The sequence below is a fragment of the Nycticebus coucang genome, chromosome 8, assembly GCF_027406575.1.
Source record: "Nycticebus coucang isolate mNycCou1 chromosome 8, mNycCou1.pri, whole genome shotgun sequence".
Classification (NCBI taxonomy): Eukaryota; Metazoa; Chordata; class Mammalia; order Primates; family Lorisidae; genus Nycticebus; species Nycticebus coucang.
The window spans coordinates 92,284,842-92,306,628 of NC_069787.1; the positions used below are offsets into that span (position 1 = coordinate 92,284,842).

Genomic DNA, 21,787 nt, shown 5'->3' on the forward strand with positions numbered 1-21,787 from the left:
AAGGCTGAGGCAAGAGGATCACTTGAGCCCAAGAGTTTGAGGTTGCTGTGAGCTATGACACCACAGTACTCTACCAAGGGTGACATAATGAGACTCTGTCTCAAAAAGAAAAAGAAAGAAAAGGTCCTTTAAAAAGAAAAAGAAAGAAAAGGTCCTTTCTCTAGAGCAGTGGGTCTCAACCTTCCTAATGTTGCTGTGTATTTTCATTGTTAAAAAGGTGTTGCAGCCAGGTGTTGTGGCGGGCGCCTGTAGTCCCAGCTACTTGGGAGGCTGAGGCAAGAGAATCACCTAAGCCCAGGAATTGGAGGTTGCTGTGAGCTGTGACGCCACAGCACTTTACCGAAGAGTAAAGAGACTCTGTCTCTAAAAAATAAAATAAAATAAAATCAAATCAAAATAAAAAGGGGTTTCGACCCACAGGTTGAGAACCGCTGCTCTAGAGTTTACTGCTATCACTAAAATTTCAGAACCACACTGGGTTCTTTCAGAATTTCCTCAGATGAAATAGTAGTAAGAAAACAACCCTAATAAAAATTAAAACCACAGCTAACTTCATACTAGACACGTGCTAAGTGCTTCTGCCTACATTCCAGCCCCTAACAGGTAGATAGCCATTGTCATCATCTTTTTTCAGGTGGGGAAATTACTGACATTTCTGAGAACTTGAGGACCCCACCCACAGTTAATGTCAAGGCCAGTATTTACCTCTGGTTTTCCTGACCATGATTAGTGCAGGCCTGCTTTGGTACCTTGGGAACATGCACAAGTGGCCTGGGTTCAGTCTCAACACTACTATTTGTTGTGGGACTATAAGCACATTTTTTTTTTGGTTTCTCTGAGCCTCAGTTTTCCATCTATAAAATAAGAGCAATTACTACTTTGCAGGTTGTTAAAAAGATTCTGGAGAATGTGTATAAAAGGCCTAGCAAAGAATTTGATTCACTGATGGTGCTAAAAAAAAAAAAAAAAAAAAATAGCCGCTGCTATTTTTGGATGTCTGAACAGTTAGACCCCTGGAGCCTCTTTCTGTAAAAAAGTGTAAGGATCCCAATATTAGAGAAGCCATCTCCACCGGTTTTAAGCCCTATTCTATAATTTTGGTGCTTTCCTGGCAACCAGAAGTAGAATAATACCTTAGATACTCAACCAGGAATGTCAGCAAAGGAATGAAGCAAACGAGTTTTCCAGTATATGCTCTCCTGTTCTCTCCTGATGGATATCTCACAGGACTTCCCAGAGAGCTCATTCCCTTTCCACACATAGAGTACCAGGCCCAAGAGGCAGGGGTCTTTGAGAATAATCTTTCTTAATCTTATCTTTAGAAGCTGAATCCCAGTTAAGTGTCCTGTTGTCACACAGGGAGTTTCCAAGAAAGCTGAGGACAAAATTTGTTTGTTTTCCTTCTGCCCCTCTATCTAGAACCAACCTGAGAATGATCAAAGATAACATTCTTTCTTCCTCTAATATTTTTCTTTTCATCTTTTCTTGTCCGAAAAGGCTTCACCCCAAAAATTGCCTGGGTGTGCGCCAGTTTGCTGAGACAATGATGTGCGCTGTGCTATATGATGCAGCCAACAGCTTCATCCACCAGCACTTTGTGGAGGTGTCCGTGTCAGAAGAGTTCCTGGCCCTGCCCTTGGAAGACGTGCTTGAGCTAGTGTCTCGGGATGAACTGAATGTAAAATCAGAGGAGCAGGTCTGTAAGCACAGTAGCAGTGCATGCAGGTTGCATGAGATATGGATCTTTTTAATCATTGCTTTCCTTTTTTCCTTTTTTTTTTTTTTTTGAGGCAGAGTCTTACTTTGTAGCCTCAATAGGTGTTGTGGTATCATAGCTCACAGCAACCTCAAACACGTGAGCTTAAGTGATCCTCTTGTCTCAGCCTCCCAAGTAGTTGGGACTACAGGCACAACAGACCCCAGCTATTTTCAGAGATGGGGTCTCATTCTTGCTCATGTTGGTCTCAAAATCCTGAGTTCAGGCAATCCACCCGCCTCAGCCACCCAGAGTGCTAGGATTACAGGCATGAGCCACCATGCCCAGCCCCTTGTTTTCTATTAATCTTTTTTACAAAGTTAAGATCATGACATGTATGCAGCTATTGTATATTATAGTATTTTACTGTGTGTATTTTTCATTAAAAATTTCTATGCATTTTAGTGTCTAAATGATATTCTATTGATCTATCAACCCTACATCCCTTATTCTCGGATGTTTGGGTTATTTCCAGTATTGACTCTTTAGAAAGAATGCTACTGGCCAGGCCTGGTGGCTCACGCCTGTAGTCCTACTGCTGTGGGAGGCCAAGGCGGGTGGATTGCCTGAGCTCAGAGGTTCGAGACCAGCCTGAGCCGGAGTGAGCCAGAGTGAGACCCCGTCTCTACCAAAAAAAAAAGCCAGGCATTGTGGCAGGCGCCTGTAGTCCCAGCTGCTTGGGAGGCAAAGGGCAAGAGAATCGCTAAAGGAAAAAAGAAAAAAGAATGCTGCTGCGAATTAGAAATAGCAAGTATAGAAAAAAATTTTGAAAGCATCTTAACTAGGCATGGTGGCTCACACCTATAATCCCAGCACTTGGGGAGGCCAAGGCAGGATTGCCTAATCCAGGAGTTCAAGACCAGGCTGGGCAATGTAGTAAGATACCATCTCTATGAAAGGAAAATAAATTAGCCAGGGGCAGTGGTTCCTACCTATACTCCCAGCTACTTGGGAGGCTGAGGTGGGAAGATTGCTTAAGTCTGAAGAGTTTGAAGCTATAGTAAGCTCTGATCACACATGCCATTGCACTCTACCCTGGGCAACAGAGTGATACTCTGTCCCTGTCCCCAAAAAAAGAAAGGATCTTTTTCTAAGGACAGCAATGAATTGGGGCTGTCACAGAGGAGATTGTGAAGTCAAGAGGGGTTTGCTTTGTTAGCAGAAAGAAATTACAGTATATTTGACTGCTGAAGGGAGTTTTCCAGAAAAGAGGGAAGAATTGGTAATGTGGAAGAAATAGGGGAATAGTTATTGAAATGGTGTTCTGCAGTAAGTGAGAGAAGACAAAGAGTCCAGGGCAGAGAGAGTGTGTATGTGATAGGAGCACAAGCCATCCACATCCAGGGCAGCAGGAGGGAAAGCAGGATGCACACACCCAGATACAGCAGGAGCGGAGGAGGAAGGAAGATGCTGGTAGGGTCTTATGGACATTCTCTTCAGCTTTGTTTCTGATTTCTGAGAGTGAGGATGAGGGAGGAGACTTTGAAATTGAGAAGCAATGAAAAGGTATGAATTAGTTCTCTAGGAGAGGTGAAGATTAAGTGGAGAGTACTAGGGAAACGGAGAGGGCTTGATAGGAGGTAGGACCTGATATTAGTAGTCACAATAAACTGGTCTGTTCTGTTGTGTTTTCATTCATTCTTTTTTTTTTTTCTTAGAGACAGAGTCTGACTTTGTCACCCTTGTTAGAGTGCTGTAGTGTCACAGCAACCTCCAGCTCTTGGGCTTAGGCGATTCTCTTGCCTCAGCCTCCTGAGTAGCTGGGACTACAGGCACCCGCCACAATGCCCGGCTATTTTTGTTGTTATTGTTGTTGCAGTTTGGCCGGGGCTAGGTTTGAACCCATCACCCTTGGTATATGGGGCCGGTGCCCTACTCACTGAGCCACAGGCACCACCTGTCTGTTGTGTTTTCTGTCTGTCACATTTACTGGTATAGTTGTGGGATAGGGGATAAGTTGAGTTTAAAGAGCTGGATTTCACCAGGTTAGAGAGTTTTTTTCCCAGGTGAATGTGATTAGAGAGAAAAGAGCATGGCATGGGAATTCATGATACCTGTATAATAACCCATGGGACCCATACTGGATTCAGGAGGTTAGGAAATAGGCCAGATGTAGGGAGCTGGGGTAGGGGGGGTGTCAAAAGCTAATTGGAGCAGAAAGGATTTGAGGTAGTGGTCATGTACTAGCATGCTTGAAATTATGAAAGAGGTGAAGCTATTGATAATGACAGGGGTAGTCATCATGGAGGGTGAAGGTATTGGCAAAGCAAGGTTTGGGCAATTGTAGGGTCCTTTAGCAAAAAAAGACAAATCTTGGAGTGATCAAGAAAGCATAAATGAGAGTGTAAGGTGTTGGTAGTCAGACAGGAGTGAAAGACAAGTCTTCCTGTTCAGCAGAAGTGCAATGTAAGTTGTCTTAGAGATAGTGAATAAGTGATATTTGAGTTGAGGATGGCTAGGGCTAGCAATGAAGGAGGTGTTGAATGAGGGGCTCCAGAAGTTTGGACCTGGCTGTTCAAGTACTGGGAGCATCACTGCTGCAACACCTCCACCTGTGGTTGAGAAATCTAACTAAAGCCACAGCAGCTTGTGATGTTTGAAGTCAAGAATCTGGGCCTGCCTTGAGGAGGTTCTAAAAGGCAAGCATTAGGATGTTAGTCCCAATTCAGCTAATTTTCTGAAAGTCTGAAGAGCCCCCACACACACCCCTAGTAACCAGTAGAAAAGTGGACCCTGAGCTCAGCAATATAGGCACTGTGATTTAGAGGAAAGAGCCTCATCCCCAGGTCAGGATGTCCTCTCTAGCTCTTCCAGTAATTAATATGACCTGGGCAGTTTACATGTATTGGAGTGATATATTTTATAAGGGCTTTAGGATTTTAGAGGGGTACATCCTTGTGGCTGAATCCATTAGGAAAGGCTCTGTGGAGAGCATGGATTTTAGCAAGGTCTTAAGAATAGGAGAGTGGGTTTAGGTGAAGAGAAGTAAATGAGAGGGCACAGTGTGAACAGGGGAACCAATTCAGCTTGGCTAGAGTAGATGATAGTGGAAGTTCAGAGACAATAGGATGCAGGGGCAGCAGGAAGGAAAATACATTTTGTTGTGATGTAGAAAGAAATAAGGTGCCAACAATGGTTGTTCATTAGGAAATGATAATCATAATGAAAGCCAAGAAGCTATTACAGTAACCTAGGAAGTGAAGAGAAATCAGGAATTTGGGATGATAAGTAGGAAGAAAGGTTGGTGGGCCAAGGGACAGCTTCAGTACAGTAAATGGAGAGATTGAGGTTGTGGGTACAGGGGTGTGGCCTCTGGGTGGGAGGAGTTTCTGCCAGAGCTTCCACTCTGTCATGGCAGGTCTTTGAAGCTGCACTAGCCTGGGTCAGATATGACCGGGAGCAGAGGGGACCCTGTCTGCCTGAGCTGCTGTCTAATATCCGCTTGCCCCTCTGCCGGCCCCAGTTCCTGTCAGACCGAGTACAGCAGGATGACCTGGTACGTTGCTGCCACAAATGCAGGTGAGTGAGGGTGGACCTGCATGGGACACTGCTGAAGGTCTGAGCAGAAGAGTTGGACCTGTTCCAGCTCAGGGGAGAAAGGATTTAGAGCAACTTTATGGCATACAGATTGGTCTGCCCTCTCGGGGCAGACCTGGAAGAGGAAGTGTTATACCTTGGGCAGAGAGAGATGCTATGTGGGAGCACTAAGGAAGAAGAGGCTTTCCTCCTTTGAGTTATCTGAGGATTTTCTGTCATCTTCATCAACTGAACTATTTATAAATGTAGAAGCATCTCTATGCAGCCTGCCCTCACCCATCCCTATCAGCAGCACATTTGGTGGTACAAAGGGGACTTCCTGAGGTTCCTCACCTTCTTCAGTAAATATTAGTCAGTGCCCTGGTGATTGTGTCTCTGGTGGGTGTAGGCTTTACATCTATAGTGATTGGCAAGTGTTTACTGATACATGAACCTTTTGTCCAGAGTAAATCCTATTCACAACAAAATATTCTTTTCTCTTTTGCTGAGAATTTTTTTGTTGTTGTTGTTGCAGTTTTTGGCCGGGGCTGGGTTTGAACCCAACACCTCTGGCATATGGGGCCGGTACCCTACTCCTTTGAGCCACAGGTACCACCCAAGAATTTTTTTTTTTTTAAGAACAGAGTCTTTTTCTGTCACTCTGAGTAGAGTGCCATGGCGTCATAGCTTACAGCAACTTCAATCTCTTAGGCTCAGACAATCCTCTTGCCTTGGCCTCCCAAGTAGCTGGAACTACAGGTACCCACCACAACCCCCAGCTAATTTTTCTATTTTTAGTAGGCCCGGGGTCTTATTCTTTCTCAGGCTGGTCTCAAACTCCTGAGCTCATTCGTACATGTTGAAGTATCTTCCAGAGTGCAGACATCAAACAAGTAACATGTTTTACGTACAGGTACTAAAGAAATCGTTCTCTTGCTGTCTGTTATAAATGAAAATGTATAAAACTGTATGTAACTGAAAATGCTTGAATAAAGGCTATAATATTAATATTTTTTTTGGCTAGATGCCCATAGCACAGTGGTTATGGTGCCAACCACCTATACCAAGGGTGGCGAGTTCGAATCCAGCCCGGACCAGCTAAACAACAATGACAACTATAACAAAAAATAGCCGGGTGTTGTGGCGCCTATAGTCCCAGCTACTGGGAGGCTGAGGCAAGAGAATCGCTCAAGCCCAAGAGTTTGAGGTTGCCGTGAGCTGTCACACAACAGCACTCTACCAAGGGTGACATAGTGAGACTCTCGAAAACAAAAAAAAGTGGGGGGGGGGGCGGGCTCGGCACCCGTATCACGGTGATTACGACGCCTGCCACATACACCAAAGCTGGTGGTTTGAACCCGGCCTGGGCCAACTGCAACAAAAAAATAGCCGGGCATTGTGGCAGGTGCCTATAGCTACTTGGGAAACTGAGGCAAGAGAATCATTTAAGCCCAGGAGTTTGAGGTTGCTATGAGCTATGATGCCATGGCACTATACCAAGGGCAACACAGTGAAACTCTGTCTCAAAAAAAAAAAAGAAAGAAAGAAAAATATTTTTTCATTTTTTAAAAAGGGGCCTAAATTGTTTCTATTGTAGTTTGTAACTCACAAAGTAGTGAGTATTTGATATTGTATTTTATTACTGTATCATGTTGATTATGCATTGTGTAATGTACACATCAGATGGCTTTATGAATTATGATGAATGTTCAGCTGATGTTCCACGGGAATCTTTCCTGCAGACTGCGTGAGAGCACTCCCAGAATGAGCTGTGGCCTGCTGTGGGCCGACTGTACCTGACGTTAATTTTTCACTCACAAATAAATTTATTTAAATTATAAAAAAAAAAAAAAAAAACTCCAGCGATCCACCTGCCTGGGCCTCCTAGACTGCTAGAATTAGATGTGAGCCACTGTGCCCAATCCTGCTGGTAAATTTTTTATACATATTGTGTTTTCTCCTTTATTTCCACCCCTGGTTGTAATCAGCAGGCTTGGAAGAAAGTTAGTGCAGGGGCAGGTGGTATGAAGGTGTGTGTCAAGGAGGGGTAGAGGCAGGCTGGAGGAAGCTGGGGCCCTGTAGCCAATGTTGGGAGGATACCATTGAGGAGTTTGATTTTGGCAATGGTAGCTATGGAAGATTCTTACAAAGGCAGCTAAGACTAAAGTGGGGAGAGTGCAGTGGAGGGGCAGGCTGGAGGCAGGGACATGTGTCAGGAGCTATTGGCTATTGCTGCCACAGTACAAGTGAGAGGTAATTACCTGCAGAGTAGGAGGCACAAGTGAGAGGTAATTACTTGCAAAGTAGGAGGCATGGTGGGAGCATAGGAGTGGAAAGGAAGAGCTAGGTGTGAGTGGCCCCTGGATGCAAGCTGTTTGTCAAACCTCCAAAGTCTAGTGTTTTAGTTATCGCCCTATTTTTCTCATACTTAGTCTATGTCTGTTAGAAGGTACTCATTCTAGGGCAGCGCCCACGGCTCAGTGAGTAGGGTGCCGGCCCCATATACCAAGGGTGGTGGGTTCAAACCCGGCCCCAGCTGGGTGTTGTGGCAGGTGCCTGTAGTCCCAGCTACTCAGGAGGCTGAGGCAAGATAATCGCCTAAGCCCAAGAGCTAGAGGTTGCTGTGAGCTGTGATGCCATGACACTCTACCGAAAGTGACAAAGTGAGACTCTGTCTCTAAAAAGAAAAAGGAAAAAAGAAGATACTCATTCTGATTATACTAGCCAAAGTGGGCTCTGCTAATTTTGCCCCTGTAGTTTTGAGCATGTCTCAATAGCTATGTGATTTCCCCATTACTCACCTGGATTCTTTAAAATCATGCCAGGAAGGCTATGTTAACCATTGTGATAATAATGTGTCAAACGGTCTATGAAACTAGTGTATGATGCCCCATGATCATATCAATGTACACAGCTATGATTTAATAAAAATAAATAAATAAATAAATAAAAAATCAAGCCTCCCAAAAGCTGTCTCCTCCCAGTTTCCCCTGCAGTTCAGATTTGGGGAGCCAGGCTTAGAAATGCAAATGTGGACCAAGTGGGGAGGATACCTCTTGTTCTAGCATCTTGCACCTTATTCCAGAGACCTTGTAGATGAAGCAAAGGACTACCACCTCATGCCAGAGCGCCGGCCCCACCTGCCAGCTTTCAGAACTCGGCCACGCTGCTGCACATCCATTGCTGGGCTTATCTACGCTGTGGGGGGCCTCAACTCAGCAGGTATCTTGCAACTCCTCTTTGTAGAGCCCTGTCTTGGACTCTGTTGTTAAAGAAGCACCAAACAAATTAGCCTGGCCCTCTGATTCCTCTCCTTTGTGCTATTACCACATTTGCACCTCTCGATTTTACATCACTGTGCTGCAGTTAGAGCATGTCCTGTACTCATACCATTAAATCAGAATATCAGTGCTGTTTAAAAAGGCCTTTTAGAAATTTTTGAGGCCTTGCCTTCTTAGCTTACAGATGAGGAAGTTGAAGCCCACAGAACTTTGTGTTCACACAAGTTGTTTTGGTAGTACAAGGACTAGAACTTAGGTGTCCTCCTCATTCAAACCAGCACTTTTGCTCTGATACTGCATTGGTTATAGCATTTACTCTGCCAAGGATAAGATACAGTCAGAGACCCAGATCTGTTACCAGTAATACGGATCTCTGGGGTTAGACTGAGAATGCCCCCAGGAGAAGGAATATTATCCAGATACACAGGATCTGCCACTATCAATAATACTTTTTACACTTCACCTCCTACTTTGAAACACACGTTCTGTACAAGCCATGTGTTATTGGCAGCTCTTGTATCATACAGTCAGGTTTTCAAGACTCCATGGGCCCTCTGCCCTCCTGGGGGAGTTGGCAGGCAGGCCTGGAAAGTTTTGTTTTTAACTGAAGGTTAATGAGAGGCAGTGGGTACTAGTCTGCTGCTTGGGGTTTTTTATTTTATTATTTTGTTTGTTTGTTTTTTGCGGGGATGGAGGGGAAAGTGGGGAGCTAGTTTGCTGCTTATTAAGCATATGACCTGGAAAAGGTAAGTCCGTAAGTCATAGTACACTAGAGTGTGGCAAGTGCTAAATGCATCAAAGTAGCATGCAACAGAGAGGGGAATTATTTTATTTGATCCTCACAAAAACCTGATGAAAAAGGTAGGGTTGGAATTATATCATTGCTTGTTGCTAGACTACTTATTAAGCACTGAGTATGTTCTAGAGCCATGCTAGGTGCTTTACCTGTTATATATATCATTTACTACTCATGGCAACTCTGCCATAAAAATTATCTCCATTTCATGTGTGAAACAAAGGATGGGGACACAAAACAGCTTGCAAAGGCCACCCAGTAGAAAGCCAGCATTGGAGCCTATGCCCTTCCCTCTGAGCATGCTGGGAAAATACTGTGTCCTTTTGCCTTTACCTCTACTTACTCTGTAAGCAGGTGCAGTACCTGATTGTAACTGAAAACTACCCTCTCTAAAAAGTAAGTGCCTCCTATCCAATTCTTCCTTTAAGAATTAGGTTTGAGGCTGGCCATAGTGGCTCACATCTGTAATCCTAGCACTCTGGAAGGCCGAGGTGGGTGGATTGTTTGAGCTTATGAGTTCAAGACCAACCTGAGCAAAAACGAGACCCCGTCTCTACTAAAAATAGAAAAACTGAAGCAAGAAGATTGTTTGAGCCTAAGAATTGGAGGTTGCTGTGAGCTATGATGCCCCAGCACTCCACCCTGGGCGACAGCTTGAGACTCTGTCTCAAGAAAGAAAAAAAAAAAAAAAGAATTAGGCTTGAGATTATCATGGCCAAAATTTCTTAGTGGGGTCTTATATCTTGGATAATTCTATGGAAAGAGCTAATACAATCACATCAAGTATCCATATAATTAATGCCCTATAGCTGTGATCTAAACTAGTGGTCTCATTTGTTTTAATTTGAGTAGCAAATTTTTATGCAGGTGATTCCCTGAATGTGGTGGAAGTGTTTGACCCCATCGCCAATCGCTGGGAGAAATGCCATCCTATGACAACAGCCCGTAGCCGTGTTGGTGTGGCTGTAGTGAACGGGCTTCTCTATGCCATCGGGGGATATGACGGCCAGCTACGGCTGAGCACTGTGGAGGCCTACAACCCAGAAACGGATACGTGGACCAGAGTGGGGAGCATGAATAGCAAGAGAAGGTATTCCGGAAGCCACGCAACCCGAGCATGCACACTGAGCATCTGGGGAGCGCCATGCTAGACGAGCAAGGGCACACAGTAAAATAAAACACAAGCTTTGGCCTGGGAATTTTCTACAGCCAGGCCAGCCACTGCCGGTACCTCCTGGGAGCAAGCCCCCATCTGCTTAAAAGTAAAATATCTGCCTTGTCCTTTGAGGAACTTGGGGAGACGAGACATGGACATATGGAAGTTGTATTGATATTTAAGTGCCAGTTAAGGACTGAAAATGTGTGTTTTGGAAGATTCAAGGAGGGAGAGAAACTGGATTGGAACATCTGGAAGATTTCAGGGAAGAGGTGGGATTAAAGTTGAAATCTGAAGAATTAGGAGGGCATACCATTATTAGTGATAAAAGGAATTCCAAGGTTTCATATGTATACTTTCTTTCTCCCAGGACTTCCCCACACACATGTGCTTTTACTACCCAGGGAACACATGAACCAAAGCAATGTTCTTTATTTCAGGGTCATATACATTTTCCCACACAGAAGCACATAGATATTTGCAAGGCAGTCCAAGTTTGTCCAGCTACCTCTTTCCTCGACCACTTACCTGCCTCCTCACATTGCCCAAATAAGTGGTATTAGTGAACATTGTTTAGCCTTCTTAGGGCTGAGGTGACAATTGGCATCTATGTTTAGGTCTGATGCATGGTGGAATAGTTATGTGCTTGGGCGGTGGGAGGGCTGATGCTGCTTGAGGCAGGAGAGGAAAGCAGTCCAAGGCCTCTTTCCATTTACCCCAGACAGCTCTGCATGTATCTTATATTTCGAGCTTCCTTGACATGTACCTAATTTTAGAGGAGAAAAATTAAATGAATTTTTTAAGAGGTAGTTTGAAAACCACTGGACCAGTGCTCTTTAAGGGTAGTTCTGCTTTAAGGCGCAGTTACATTTCATACTTTTTATGAAAGAAGAACGATCCTTAAAGAGCACTGGTCCAGTGGTTTTCAAACTACCCCTTAAAAAAATTCTAAGTAGGGGAGCGGCCCCATATACCAGAGGTGGTGGGTTCAAACCTGACCCCCGCCAAACACTGCAAAAAAAAAAAAAAAAGTTTTTTTTTTTTTTTTCTATGTATTTGCCTCACAGACATCTCACTGGCCATGCTTCAGGGTCTCTACTCATAAGTGCATGTGGTGGGGGGAGGTCAGGTGACTTCACTTGTGAGAAGAAGAAAAGTCAGTGAGGAAGTCTTGTGTCACATAACAGCATCCTTGCCATAAAGCATATGTTCCACATTCAGCAGTCTGGGTATATGAGACATGAGCTGGGAGGGATCTTCCTTTGTATTGACAAGACCAGATTCACAAAGGATCGAAGTAGATTTGTTTTGAAAGAAAAAATAAAAACAATAAGATCTGCTTCTCCCAAGAACACTTTCACAGTTCTTTCCTCCCACTGTCTTCACTTTGGTACTTCCCCCTTCTGCTCCTTGGATACTTTGCAGCTTTCTGTGATTAAGTGACTCATTGCTCCATGTCCCCAACAATGAGTAGCTTTTTTGCTTTGACTACAATCAGTTGTCCTTCCTTGTGTGTCTGCTCTGGGTCATTGCTTTGATGTCACTGGGTTGGATTGTTGTCTTGGATTAAAGTCCTGTGAGTTTTCCTTTCCTTCACTGTGGTTAATGCCCTGTTATTAGCAGTGTGGGCCTAGTTCCATTTCATCCTTTTTAAATTATAGGCTACCTTAAAATGTTCTTAGTCACTTCTCTCCTAACATCCCACACAGTTTTCTGTCCTGCCATTTAGCAACATCCTCCTTTCCTTTCCTTCTCTGCCAGTATTCCAGGCCATTTCCATGGAGCTTTCTTATATTGGACTATTCCAAGGTCACACTGATCAACATTTTCCCCTATCTCTTCATTCTTGCCTTTACTACTTAGTTGATAGTTAATCTCATACAGTTTTGTGGCACCTCTTTATTCACACTCAAGAGCAAGAACCCATCTCTACTCATATTGTTGTTGGACACCTGTATTATTAATTTTTATGTTTGTCCAGCAGAATAGTAATCCTGTCTACTGAATTTGTGATCTTCCCACAGTCCTTGCCTAAGACAAGTCTCTCTCTTTCAAGCTGGTTCACAGGGTCTGTTTTGTCTCTCAAAGGGATCAGTTTGATTTTACTACACTGAAAAAGTAGCAGTAAGCCTAGCATATTTTATTTTATTTATTTATTTTGAGACAGAGTCTCCCTATGTCACCCTCAGTAGAGTGCGGTGGCATCACAGCTCACAGCAACCTCAAACTCTTGGGCTTTAATGATTCTCTTGCCTCAGCCTCCCAAGTAGCTGGGATTACAGGTGCTTGCTGCAGCACCCAGCTTTTTTTTTTGTTGTGATTATCATTGTTGTTTAGCAGGCCCAGGCCAGGTTCGAACCTGCCAGCCTCGGTGTATGTGGCTGGCGCCCTAACCACTGAGTAATGGGCTCCAAGCCATTTGTTTTTATTTATTTATTTAATTTTCCCGTTTATTCGATATCCCAACTCATTTTTAATCTTCTCCAGCATCAGGTATGAAAACTGAATTAGGCAGCTTGACATTCATGCATAATCAAATGAGACAGTTTAACATTTGTGTTTAATTTCTCATAAAGTTTTGTATAGAACAAAGATCACATGATCGCACCAGAGCCCTGGCTCTTTGATAATAGGTGAGCTTGGCTTAGTGAGGGGAGGAGGAGTCTCATTTAAATCTGAGGAATGGGGTGGGCACGGTAGCTCATGCCTGTAATACTAGCATTCTGGGAGGCTAAGGTGGGTGGATTGCTTGAGCTCAGGAGTTTGAAACCAGCCTGAACAAGAATGAGAACCCGTCTCTACTAAAAATAGAAAATCTAGCCAGGCAGCACCTATAGTCCCAGCTACTCAAGAGACTGAGGCAAGAAGATTGCTTGAGCCCAAGAATTAGAAGTTACTGTGAGTTATTACACACCATGGCACTCCAAAAAATAATAATAATAATTAAAATAAAAATAAGCCCAGGCGCGGTGGTGCATACCTGTAATCTTAGTAGTTGGGAGGTCAAAGCAGGTGGATTGCCTGAGTTCACAGGTTCAAGACCAACCTGAGCCAGAGCGAGATCCCATCTCCAAAAAACAGCTGGTCGTTGTGGCAGTGCCTATAGACCCAGCTACTTGGAAGACTAAGGCAAGAGGATCACTTGAACCCAAGAGTTTGAGATTGCTGTGAGCTAAGATTAATTAATTAATAATAATAGAATAAAGTAAAAAAAAATCTGAGTGGGCAACTCCTGTGGCTCAGTGAGTAGGGCCCCATATACTGAGGGTGGTGGGTTCAAACCCAGCCCCGGCCAAATTGCAACAAAAAAATAGCCGGGTGTTGTGGCAGGCACCTGTAGTCCAAGCTACTCGGGAGGCTGAGGCAAGAGAATCACCTAAGCCCAAGAGCTGGAGGTTGCTGTGAGCTGTGACGCCACGGAACTCTACCAAGGGCGACAAGGTAAAACTCTGTCTTTTAAAAAATAATAATAATAATCATCTGAGGGATACTGCCTGGGCAGACTTGAAGAGAGAACCTGCCTCCCTAAGCAATGGCTGTAATGTATGGTGGTCCTGCCTTCTTTGCAGTGGGTAGTGAGGGTTGAAAATAGCAAGTGTAGGGCGGCGCCTGTGGCTCAAGGAGTAGGGCGCCGGTCCCATATGCCATAGGTGGCGGGTTCAAACCCAGCCCCGGCCAAAAACCACAAAAAAAAAAAAAAAAGTTAAAAAAAGAAAATAGCAAGTGTAGACAAATATAGTAAGTGCACAGCAAATAGGAGCTATGGCATCATCCACTAAGAGAAATTAGAAGCCATGCATATAATGAAAACACATCTGTTAAACTTTATGGTGAATTGCTAGGTACAGTGGCTCACACCTGTAAACCTAACACTCTGGGAGACCAGTGCAGGAGAATTGCTTGAGCCACTACTCAAGTGAGCCATTACTTGAGCGGGATTTCAAGACCAGACTGAGCAAGAGCAAGAACCCATCTCTACTAAAAATAAAAAAATTAGCCAGGCATTTTGGTAGGCAGTTATAGTCTCAGCTACATGGGAGGTTGAGGCAGCAGGATCACTTCAGCCCAGGAGTTCGAGGTTTTTGTTTTTTTTTTTAGGAGTTCAAGTTTTTAGTGAGCTATGATGGCACCACTGTACTCTACCCAGGGCAACAGAAAGAAACTGCCTCAAAAAAAAACTTTATGGAGAATCAAATGGGAAAAATCAGAGGTAACACAAAAAACATATATTAAAAGCCCATTATGTGCAAGATACCACACTAATGATTGTAGGGGTCACATAGATGAAGACCTTTTTACATCTTCCATGAGGTCCCACTTATTAAGAGGTGGCAGATAGACTCCTAGTACCCCCTGGTGCCAGACATCAGTGGTGTGTGAGCAGGGTCTTTTGCTTGCTTACCACTCTAAACTAAGTGGTTCCTAGGATGGCACACCCTGCAAGTGGCTCATAAAAATGTGACCGTGGGAAATGCTGTAATAAAGAAGAGAAGCCACTCTGGGAGTGTGGCACTGGAAGAGAATAATTCTTGCTAAGGAGAGGAAGGGAGAGTATAAATTAGATCTTCAGTATGGTGAAGTTGAAGGTGAGCATTTCAGGCAGATCAAGGACTGAGAGAGTAAGGAGAGGAGATAGACCAGAGAAGAGGGGTTGAGAGCAGGAAGAACCACAGAGCAACTTCTGTTGCCTCAATTTTATGCCTTTACTTAGTTACATACCTGGATCTGTTTCAGAAGGAGATAGTGAGGTTTATTTCTCAGCATGAAAGGCTGCTCCTGGAAGCCTGAGGCCCACTTGGGATGATGGCTGTATCTGTTTCAGTGCCATGGGGACAGTCGTGCTGGATGGGCAAATCTACGTCTGTGGGGGCTATGATGGCAACTCTTCCCTCAACTCTGTGGAGACCTACTCACCTGAGACAGACAAGTAAGCACTCCAGCTCCCCTGGAGCAACTGAATTTTATTAAACAGTATAAAAAATGAGAACTGCAATTTTTATTTAAGCTGCTTGGTGGTATAGGATGTCTTACCTTTTTCCTCTATAATACTTAGCATATAGTAGGTATTTAATAGTCCTTGCTTTAATGAGTGAATGATCAAATAAAATGTTAATATAGTCTACGTAGATTTTATGGAAACATTTATCTAATAGTCTGTACCTCTTAGCTAAATCAGCCCATTTTAATGGGAATGCAGGTGAGAAGGGATAAGAAGTAGATGAACAACATGTTCAAAAGTAGGTAGGTAGGATATGATTTTGATATTTAGGTTTCCCAAATAACCTAGGGAAGTGTTGATATCTGTACTACAAGAGTCTTTGTCATTCCATAATATGTATTAACATTTTAAATATTCTGAAAAATTCTGCAGTAAAGAATCCCATTTAACCTTACATTTTATATAATATCACCATCTTTGGAAAATATTTACATATTCTTTGGAAATACATTCTTTGGAAAATTCTCTTTTCAATATTTGAATTCTCTCTTATAATATATAAGCAGTAGTTGAAAGGACTCATTCAGGTACTCTTAAGCTAATAAATCTGTTCACTTAACCAATCGCTATATATTGGACAGAAAGCTGGGTGTCTGAGATCCTTTAAGGAGCACCTGGTATTGTGGGGCCACAGATGCATTGTGATCCTCCTACTCTTGGGGCCTGTGTCAGGAACTCTTGGGCACAGAGTGGGGAGTGCCTGCATTTTCCCCAGGGTGGGGGAGAGAAGTGGGTTGGTAAGGATGCTTTCCAAGGTGACACCTATCATGGGTAGCTGGTGGGAGATGCACCTCACAGGCAAGGAGACAGCAGGAAGAGAGACTCACATAACTCCTCGCTGTGTTCAAGGACATCAGTGATCATCTCAAGGACTACAGCATAGAGTATGAAATGGAGGCAGAGCAGGCATGGGTAGCATGTGGTATGGGGTGAAGCTGGAAGGAGCATGAGGACCAAGTGGTAAAGAACCACATTAAGGAATTCAGACTCTGCCTTTGAGGAGACAGTGAGGAGCCACTGGAAGGACATGGTGCAGCCATTGGAGGACCAGTCCCTCCTCTGGCTGTGTGAGGTTGGGATGGGAATGATCTGAAAGCCAGGCCACCTGTGGTAGTGGTCCAGGTGAGAGGCCAGAGGTAGGGCATTGGTAGTGGGGATGGGAATAAGCAGTGACTAGGAGGCAAACCAAGTAGGACTCGGGACCACAAGAATGTCGAGGGTGAGAGAGGAGAAGACAAAAAAAAAACAGAGTTTTATAAGTACAGCAACTTGATAGCTGGTGGTCCCATTAACAAGACCAGAGAGTGCAGAGGAAGAGTAGGAGAGAGGCCTTATTTGAGCACTCATGGAAGTGACCAGAGAAGGTGGGTTTGAAGCTCAGGCAAGAGACAGCAGCCAGAGAGAACCATCAGCAAAGGTGGTGGGAGAGGTGATAAGAGGTGTGGAGGTGTCCAACACAGTTCACTCAAGCCCTGCTGAGCTGTCTTGGGAGGACAGGAACACTGAATCTCATGCCTCCCTTCCTATTTTTACTCTTTCCTGAAGGTGGACAGTGGTGACCCCAATGAGCTCAAATCGCAGTGCTGCTGGAGTTACAGTCTTTGAGGGCAGGATATATGTGTCCGGTGGCCATGATGGTTTGCAGATATTCAACAGTGTGAGTCTGGGCTCCTCCTGGGCTGAGTGCACATACTCTTTCCATCTTTGAAAGTTATTTTTAAAGACATTTGTTTGAAAAAGCTTCAGCCTTGCCATTGCTGGATAAAGCATCATCTAGTGAGGTTTCAGGCCATCTATTACTGCATCTTCTGAAATTCTTAACTTCCAGAGAATGGGAGCCAGGGTACATAAAAAAAGGCTAAGGTGTAGTCACCCCTGCTGTCACTGTACTACCCAGTTCGGCTGTCCAACAATTGCAGCATTAGAGCTTGTGAAATTCCCACCCAGAGTACACTCAATTGTAGACCAAGTGTGAATTTGTAAACAATTGTATACCTCTGGATAATTTGTTTGCAGTTGCATGTATTTTTTAAAAATACTCAACAGAGGCTTGGCGCCTGTGGCTCAAGCAGCTAGGGCGCCAGCCATGTACACCTGAGCTGGCAGGTTTGAGTCCAGCCCCGGCCGCCAAACAACAATGACGGCTGCAACCAAAAGAATAGCTGGGCGTTGTGGTGGGCGCCTGTAATTCCAGCTACTTGGGAGGAGGAGGCAAGAGAATCGCTTGAGCCCAGGAGTTGGAGGATGCTGTGAGCTATGATGCCAGGGCACTCTACCCAGGGTGACAGCTTGAGGCCCTGTCTCAAAAAAAACCTCAACAGAGCTAATCAGTGCTATAGTGGAAAGCACTTTAGACAGATTACAGGAGATACAGCTCTCATCCCAGCTCTGTGACTACTGAGCAGTGCATCAGTGGTCACAACCTGTATTTATTTCTGGATGCAACAGAAAGGCCCAAGTGAGATGACCTTCCACTGCCAGAAGCAGACATGCCACTGAGGGAATGGTATCAGAGTCAGGGCACACTTTGGCAGATTCCTTGTCCCCAGGCCTCCCACAGGAGTCTAATATCATGTGGGTCATTATGTCTTGCAAGGTCACCCCATGGACTAAGAACTGTGACTCTGACCATCCTGTACCTGTGCCTCTCTCCCTGCTGCAGGTGGAGCACTACAACCACCACACAGCCACCTGGCACCCAGCAGCCAGCATGCTCAACAAGCGCTGCCGGCATGGAGCCGCCTCCCTGGGAAGCAAGATGTTTGTCTGTGGAGGCTATGATGGCTCTGGCTTCCTCAGCATTGCCGAGATGTACAGCTCTGTGGCAGACCAGTGGTGCCTGATAGTACCCATGCACACACGCCGGAGCCGGGTCTCCCTTGTGGCCAGCTGTGGGCGCCTCTATGCTGTGGGGGGTTATGATGGACAGTCAAACCTGAGCTCAGTTGAGATGTATGACCCAGAGACGGACCGCTGGACATTTATGGCCCCTATGGCGTGCCATGAGGGAGGGGTTGGTGTGGGCTGCATCCCTCTCCTCACCATCTAAGGCAGAGGGTGGGATATGGTGGGGTAGGGATCCGGTACATACTTAGGCATTTCCTTCCAGGAACAATTCCTCTCAGGAGAGGAAGATGGGGTGAAATGTGAACTTGCCAGACATTCAGTTTTTCCAGGTGCTTAAGTCCTCCCTCACTGATCTTCAGGCCTGGGTCGTCAAGATTCACAGCACAGGACAAAAGCCCCTCTGGGTCCTGCACATGGTGATACGGACCTGTTTTGCTGATCCACACAAATACTCCATCCAAGCCCAGTTCCCACTCACTGTGGCTCCGTGGGCCACGTATTTGCAGAAAGCCTCCCATCTGATGCACCTCCTTGCCTGTTTATTTTCCACCCACATCATGGCCAGTTTGTCATGGGGAGGCTGCAGTAGCCAAGCCTGTTGGAAACTGTGCCGTATAGCTGAGAGAGAAAGGACACACTGCAAATATTCTTACTGCCTGTGATGATGCAGCTATAACAATGTGCTGGCTATACACAGACATGTTCCATCTTCCCTTGTGGGGCACAAAGGATTTCGTTCTTATCCCTGATAAGAAGAACAGAAGTTTTTCCCATGTCTTATTTTGGGACTTCCTGGAGCTCTTTTTCATCTTGTCTAGGAGAAACAGAAGGGAAAAAAAGATACTTGAAAGGAACTGCAGGAAATGTAAACAAAGAAGCACTTGAAAAAACTGGAAAGAAAAATACTTTTTTTTTATGTGAACACATTTTTCAGGAAGAAAAAAACAAAAGACAAATGTATGCTTAAATGGAAAACTGTCCAATATGAGAAGGGCGGTGTCCACTCTACATTCGGATCCCAGGGTCCTAAGACCTCGCACAGCACTTAGGGTTCTCCCTGAACCCCAGCGTGTCTGGATTCAGTGTATCCATGACTGGTCCTGTAGCAAGGTGCTCATGGGGTTTGTCTTCACACCCACCGTCAGAGGACTTTTTTAAATCATAGGCTTAGCAAGTCAGCTATTGACTGAATTACCGCCACTCTTCTAGGTGGGAACTCCCACCTGTTGCTGGGGGCTCCAGGTGCCCTTGTGATTACTTCCCACCACCACTGCAGCACTCAGATTCCCCACTCTCACATTCTTTCCTTTTTTGACCAGCAAGAAACAGCAGGTCTGGCCAGAATTTCACTTGCCCATCTATTTTTCTTGGATGATTTTCCTCAGTGTGATGCTTCTGGGGCACATCTACACCTCTAGAACCTAACCAGGGGCTGCTTCTTCCTACCAGCCATGGGCTGGCTTGGTCTGATAACCTTGTCTGTCTGCCCTGCCATTCCATTGCTCCTTCATCTGCCAATTCCAGGCTCCAGCCTCCCTCCAGCCCTTGGCAGACTGACCAGCAAGGTGAACCTTTACATTCAAGTCAAGCCGGCTTTATGACATAAAGAACTAAAGACTAAAAGAATCTCTTGCTGCTGCAAAGAACAGATTTTATATTTCTTCCTCTAATCTTGGCAAATGACCTCTTAAAGAGATTCCATGTTCCTTTCTCCTTCCTGGATGGGACCTTAATGTAGCATAGCGGGACCCAAAGAGGAGGACATTTTCTGTACCAGTGCACTGGGCAGTGGGGCTGTCCTTAAACTGCTGCTGCCAAATCTGGTTTTCTAAAATTCTAGTAGAGACTGTATCCTTTAACCCTAGACTGGGTATTAGGGTCCCAATCTCCACCGGGATGGTTTCCTGTCCTTTGCTGCCTACCTGGAGTGGCCTAGAAGCCTGTTCAGAAAGGCAGAACATGGAGCCTGGGGTTATCTCCCCAACCCCAGGGCCATCAGGTTTACCAGTGTGTGCAATCGCCATGTATTCAGAAGATAAAGTACCTTTGTTACCTGCAACTTAGGAGCTGGGCCTCTGCTATAAGCACTTAAAAATGATATTTTTATTTTAAAAGACTGAACAATCTGATATTTGATATAACTTGGGCTCATGGTGGAGCTCCAGCATTTCTCCCTCCCTGGTTTGCCTGCAGAGGTAGACTGGGAAGGAGGTTAGGGTCTGCATTTGCTGAGGACTGTATCAGTGCTGTTCTTACTGTTATAAGCCCATTTGTGAATTTGAACCAGCACTGATAAGCCTAGATTGTGAAGGTTATTAAGATTGGTCAAAGGGCTACTGAGTGGGCCACACTGGGTCCTTAGGATGCTGGCCCAGATTTTGCTACCAGGGATGATAGATGTTTTTCCCAGGGTGTGCTGCTCTTACAGTGGCCTTTCTGAGTCCATGCCTACCTTGTGGTGTAGAAGTTACACTGCTGCACCTGAGGTCAGTGTTGCCAAGTAAGATCAAGCCAGTGCTTTGATCTGGGCTTGAGCACAAGTGAGCAAACGTCAACATTTTCACACACTCCTGAGTGCATTCCTCAGTCTGCTGGCGAATGGCTGTTTGCACATGGCTGGTCTGGCTCTTTGGTGTTAGAGCCAGAGGCATCACCCAAGGATGTTGTGAAAAGGATGTAACAAGGAAATGGGACAAACATTGTGTTCATTGGGCACTGAGGGCTAGCCCTGCTCTGAACAGAGGACTAGGATGTTCACTGTCCTTGAATGTTGCACCTTGGATATGCACACAGTCTACTCTTCTGGATTTCATCTGAGATCACAGCCAGATGGGAGCTGAAGACCAGCCTCTTGACTTGACCACAAAGATGTGACTAGGTGGGAATTCCCCCCCAATTTATTGTTTCCCAGGAAATCTTATTTCTTTTTATTTATAGAATGCATGTCTTTTGTGTTAAGAAACCAAAGAGAAATAAAGAGAACACTCATAATAGCTCTTGGTCTATCCTGATTTATTTTTTAAATATTAGAAGTAAATGTTATTTTTATTGTGATTCACTGAAAAAATATGTTGGACAAAGTGAGAATATTTCTGTGACATAAGGGGAAAACCAGATGTGCAACAAAAGCAGTCTGTGGAAAGACGTGTGTATTTCATTTTATAAGAATTAGACTTGACGCCTGTAGCTCAGAGGCTAGGGCACCAGCCACTACACCGGAACTGGCAGGTTAGAACCCAGCCTGGGCCTGCCAAACAACAGTGACAACTACAACAAAAAAAAAATAGCTGGGCAGGGGGGCCCGCCTGTGGCTCAGTCGGTAAGGCGCCGGCCCCATATGCTGAGTGTGGCGGGTTCAAGCCCGGCCCCGGCTAAACTGCAACCAAAAAATAGCTGGGCGTTGTGGCGGGCGCCTGTAGTCCCAGCTACTTGGGAG

General features: G+C 44.9%; 1 protein-coding gene across 2 annotated transcripts in view; it reads left to right on the forward strand.

Annotated features, from left to right (window-relative positions):
* The window catches only part of KLHL18 (kelch like family member 18), a 73,392-nt gene extending 52,048 nt beyond the window's left edge, over positions 1–21,344 (forward strand). The window contains exons 4-10 of one of the 2 annotated variants that reach the window (XM_053600515.1): positions 1,498–1,696; positions 5,115–5,275; positions 8,358–8,494; positions 10,202–10,439; positions 15,328–15,432; positions 17,050–17,161; positions 18,167–21,344. In XM_053600515.1, the coding sequence (XP_053456490.1) occupies positions 1,498–1,696; positions 5,115–5,275; positions 8,358–8,494; positions 10,202–10,439; positions 15,328–15,432; positions 17,050–17,161; positions 18,167–18,553 (1,339 nt within the window). In that variant the 3' untranslated portion in view covers positions 18,554–21,344. The remainder of the gene's footprint in view (positions 1–1,497; positions 1,697–5,114; positions 5,276–8,357; positions 8,495–10,201; positions 10,440–15,327; positions 15,433–17,049; positions 17,162–18,166) is intronic. The other variant, XM_053600516.1, reaches the window with a different exon arrangement.
* Positions 21,345–21,787: the final 443 nt, after the last annotated feature.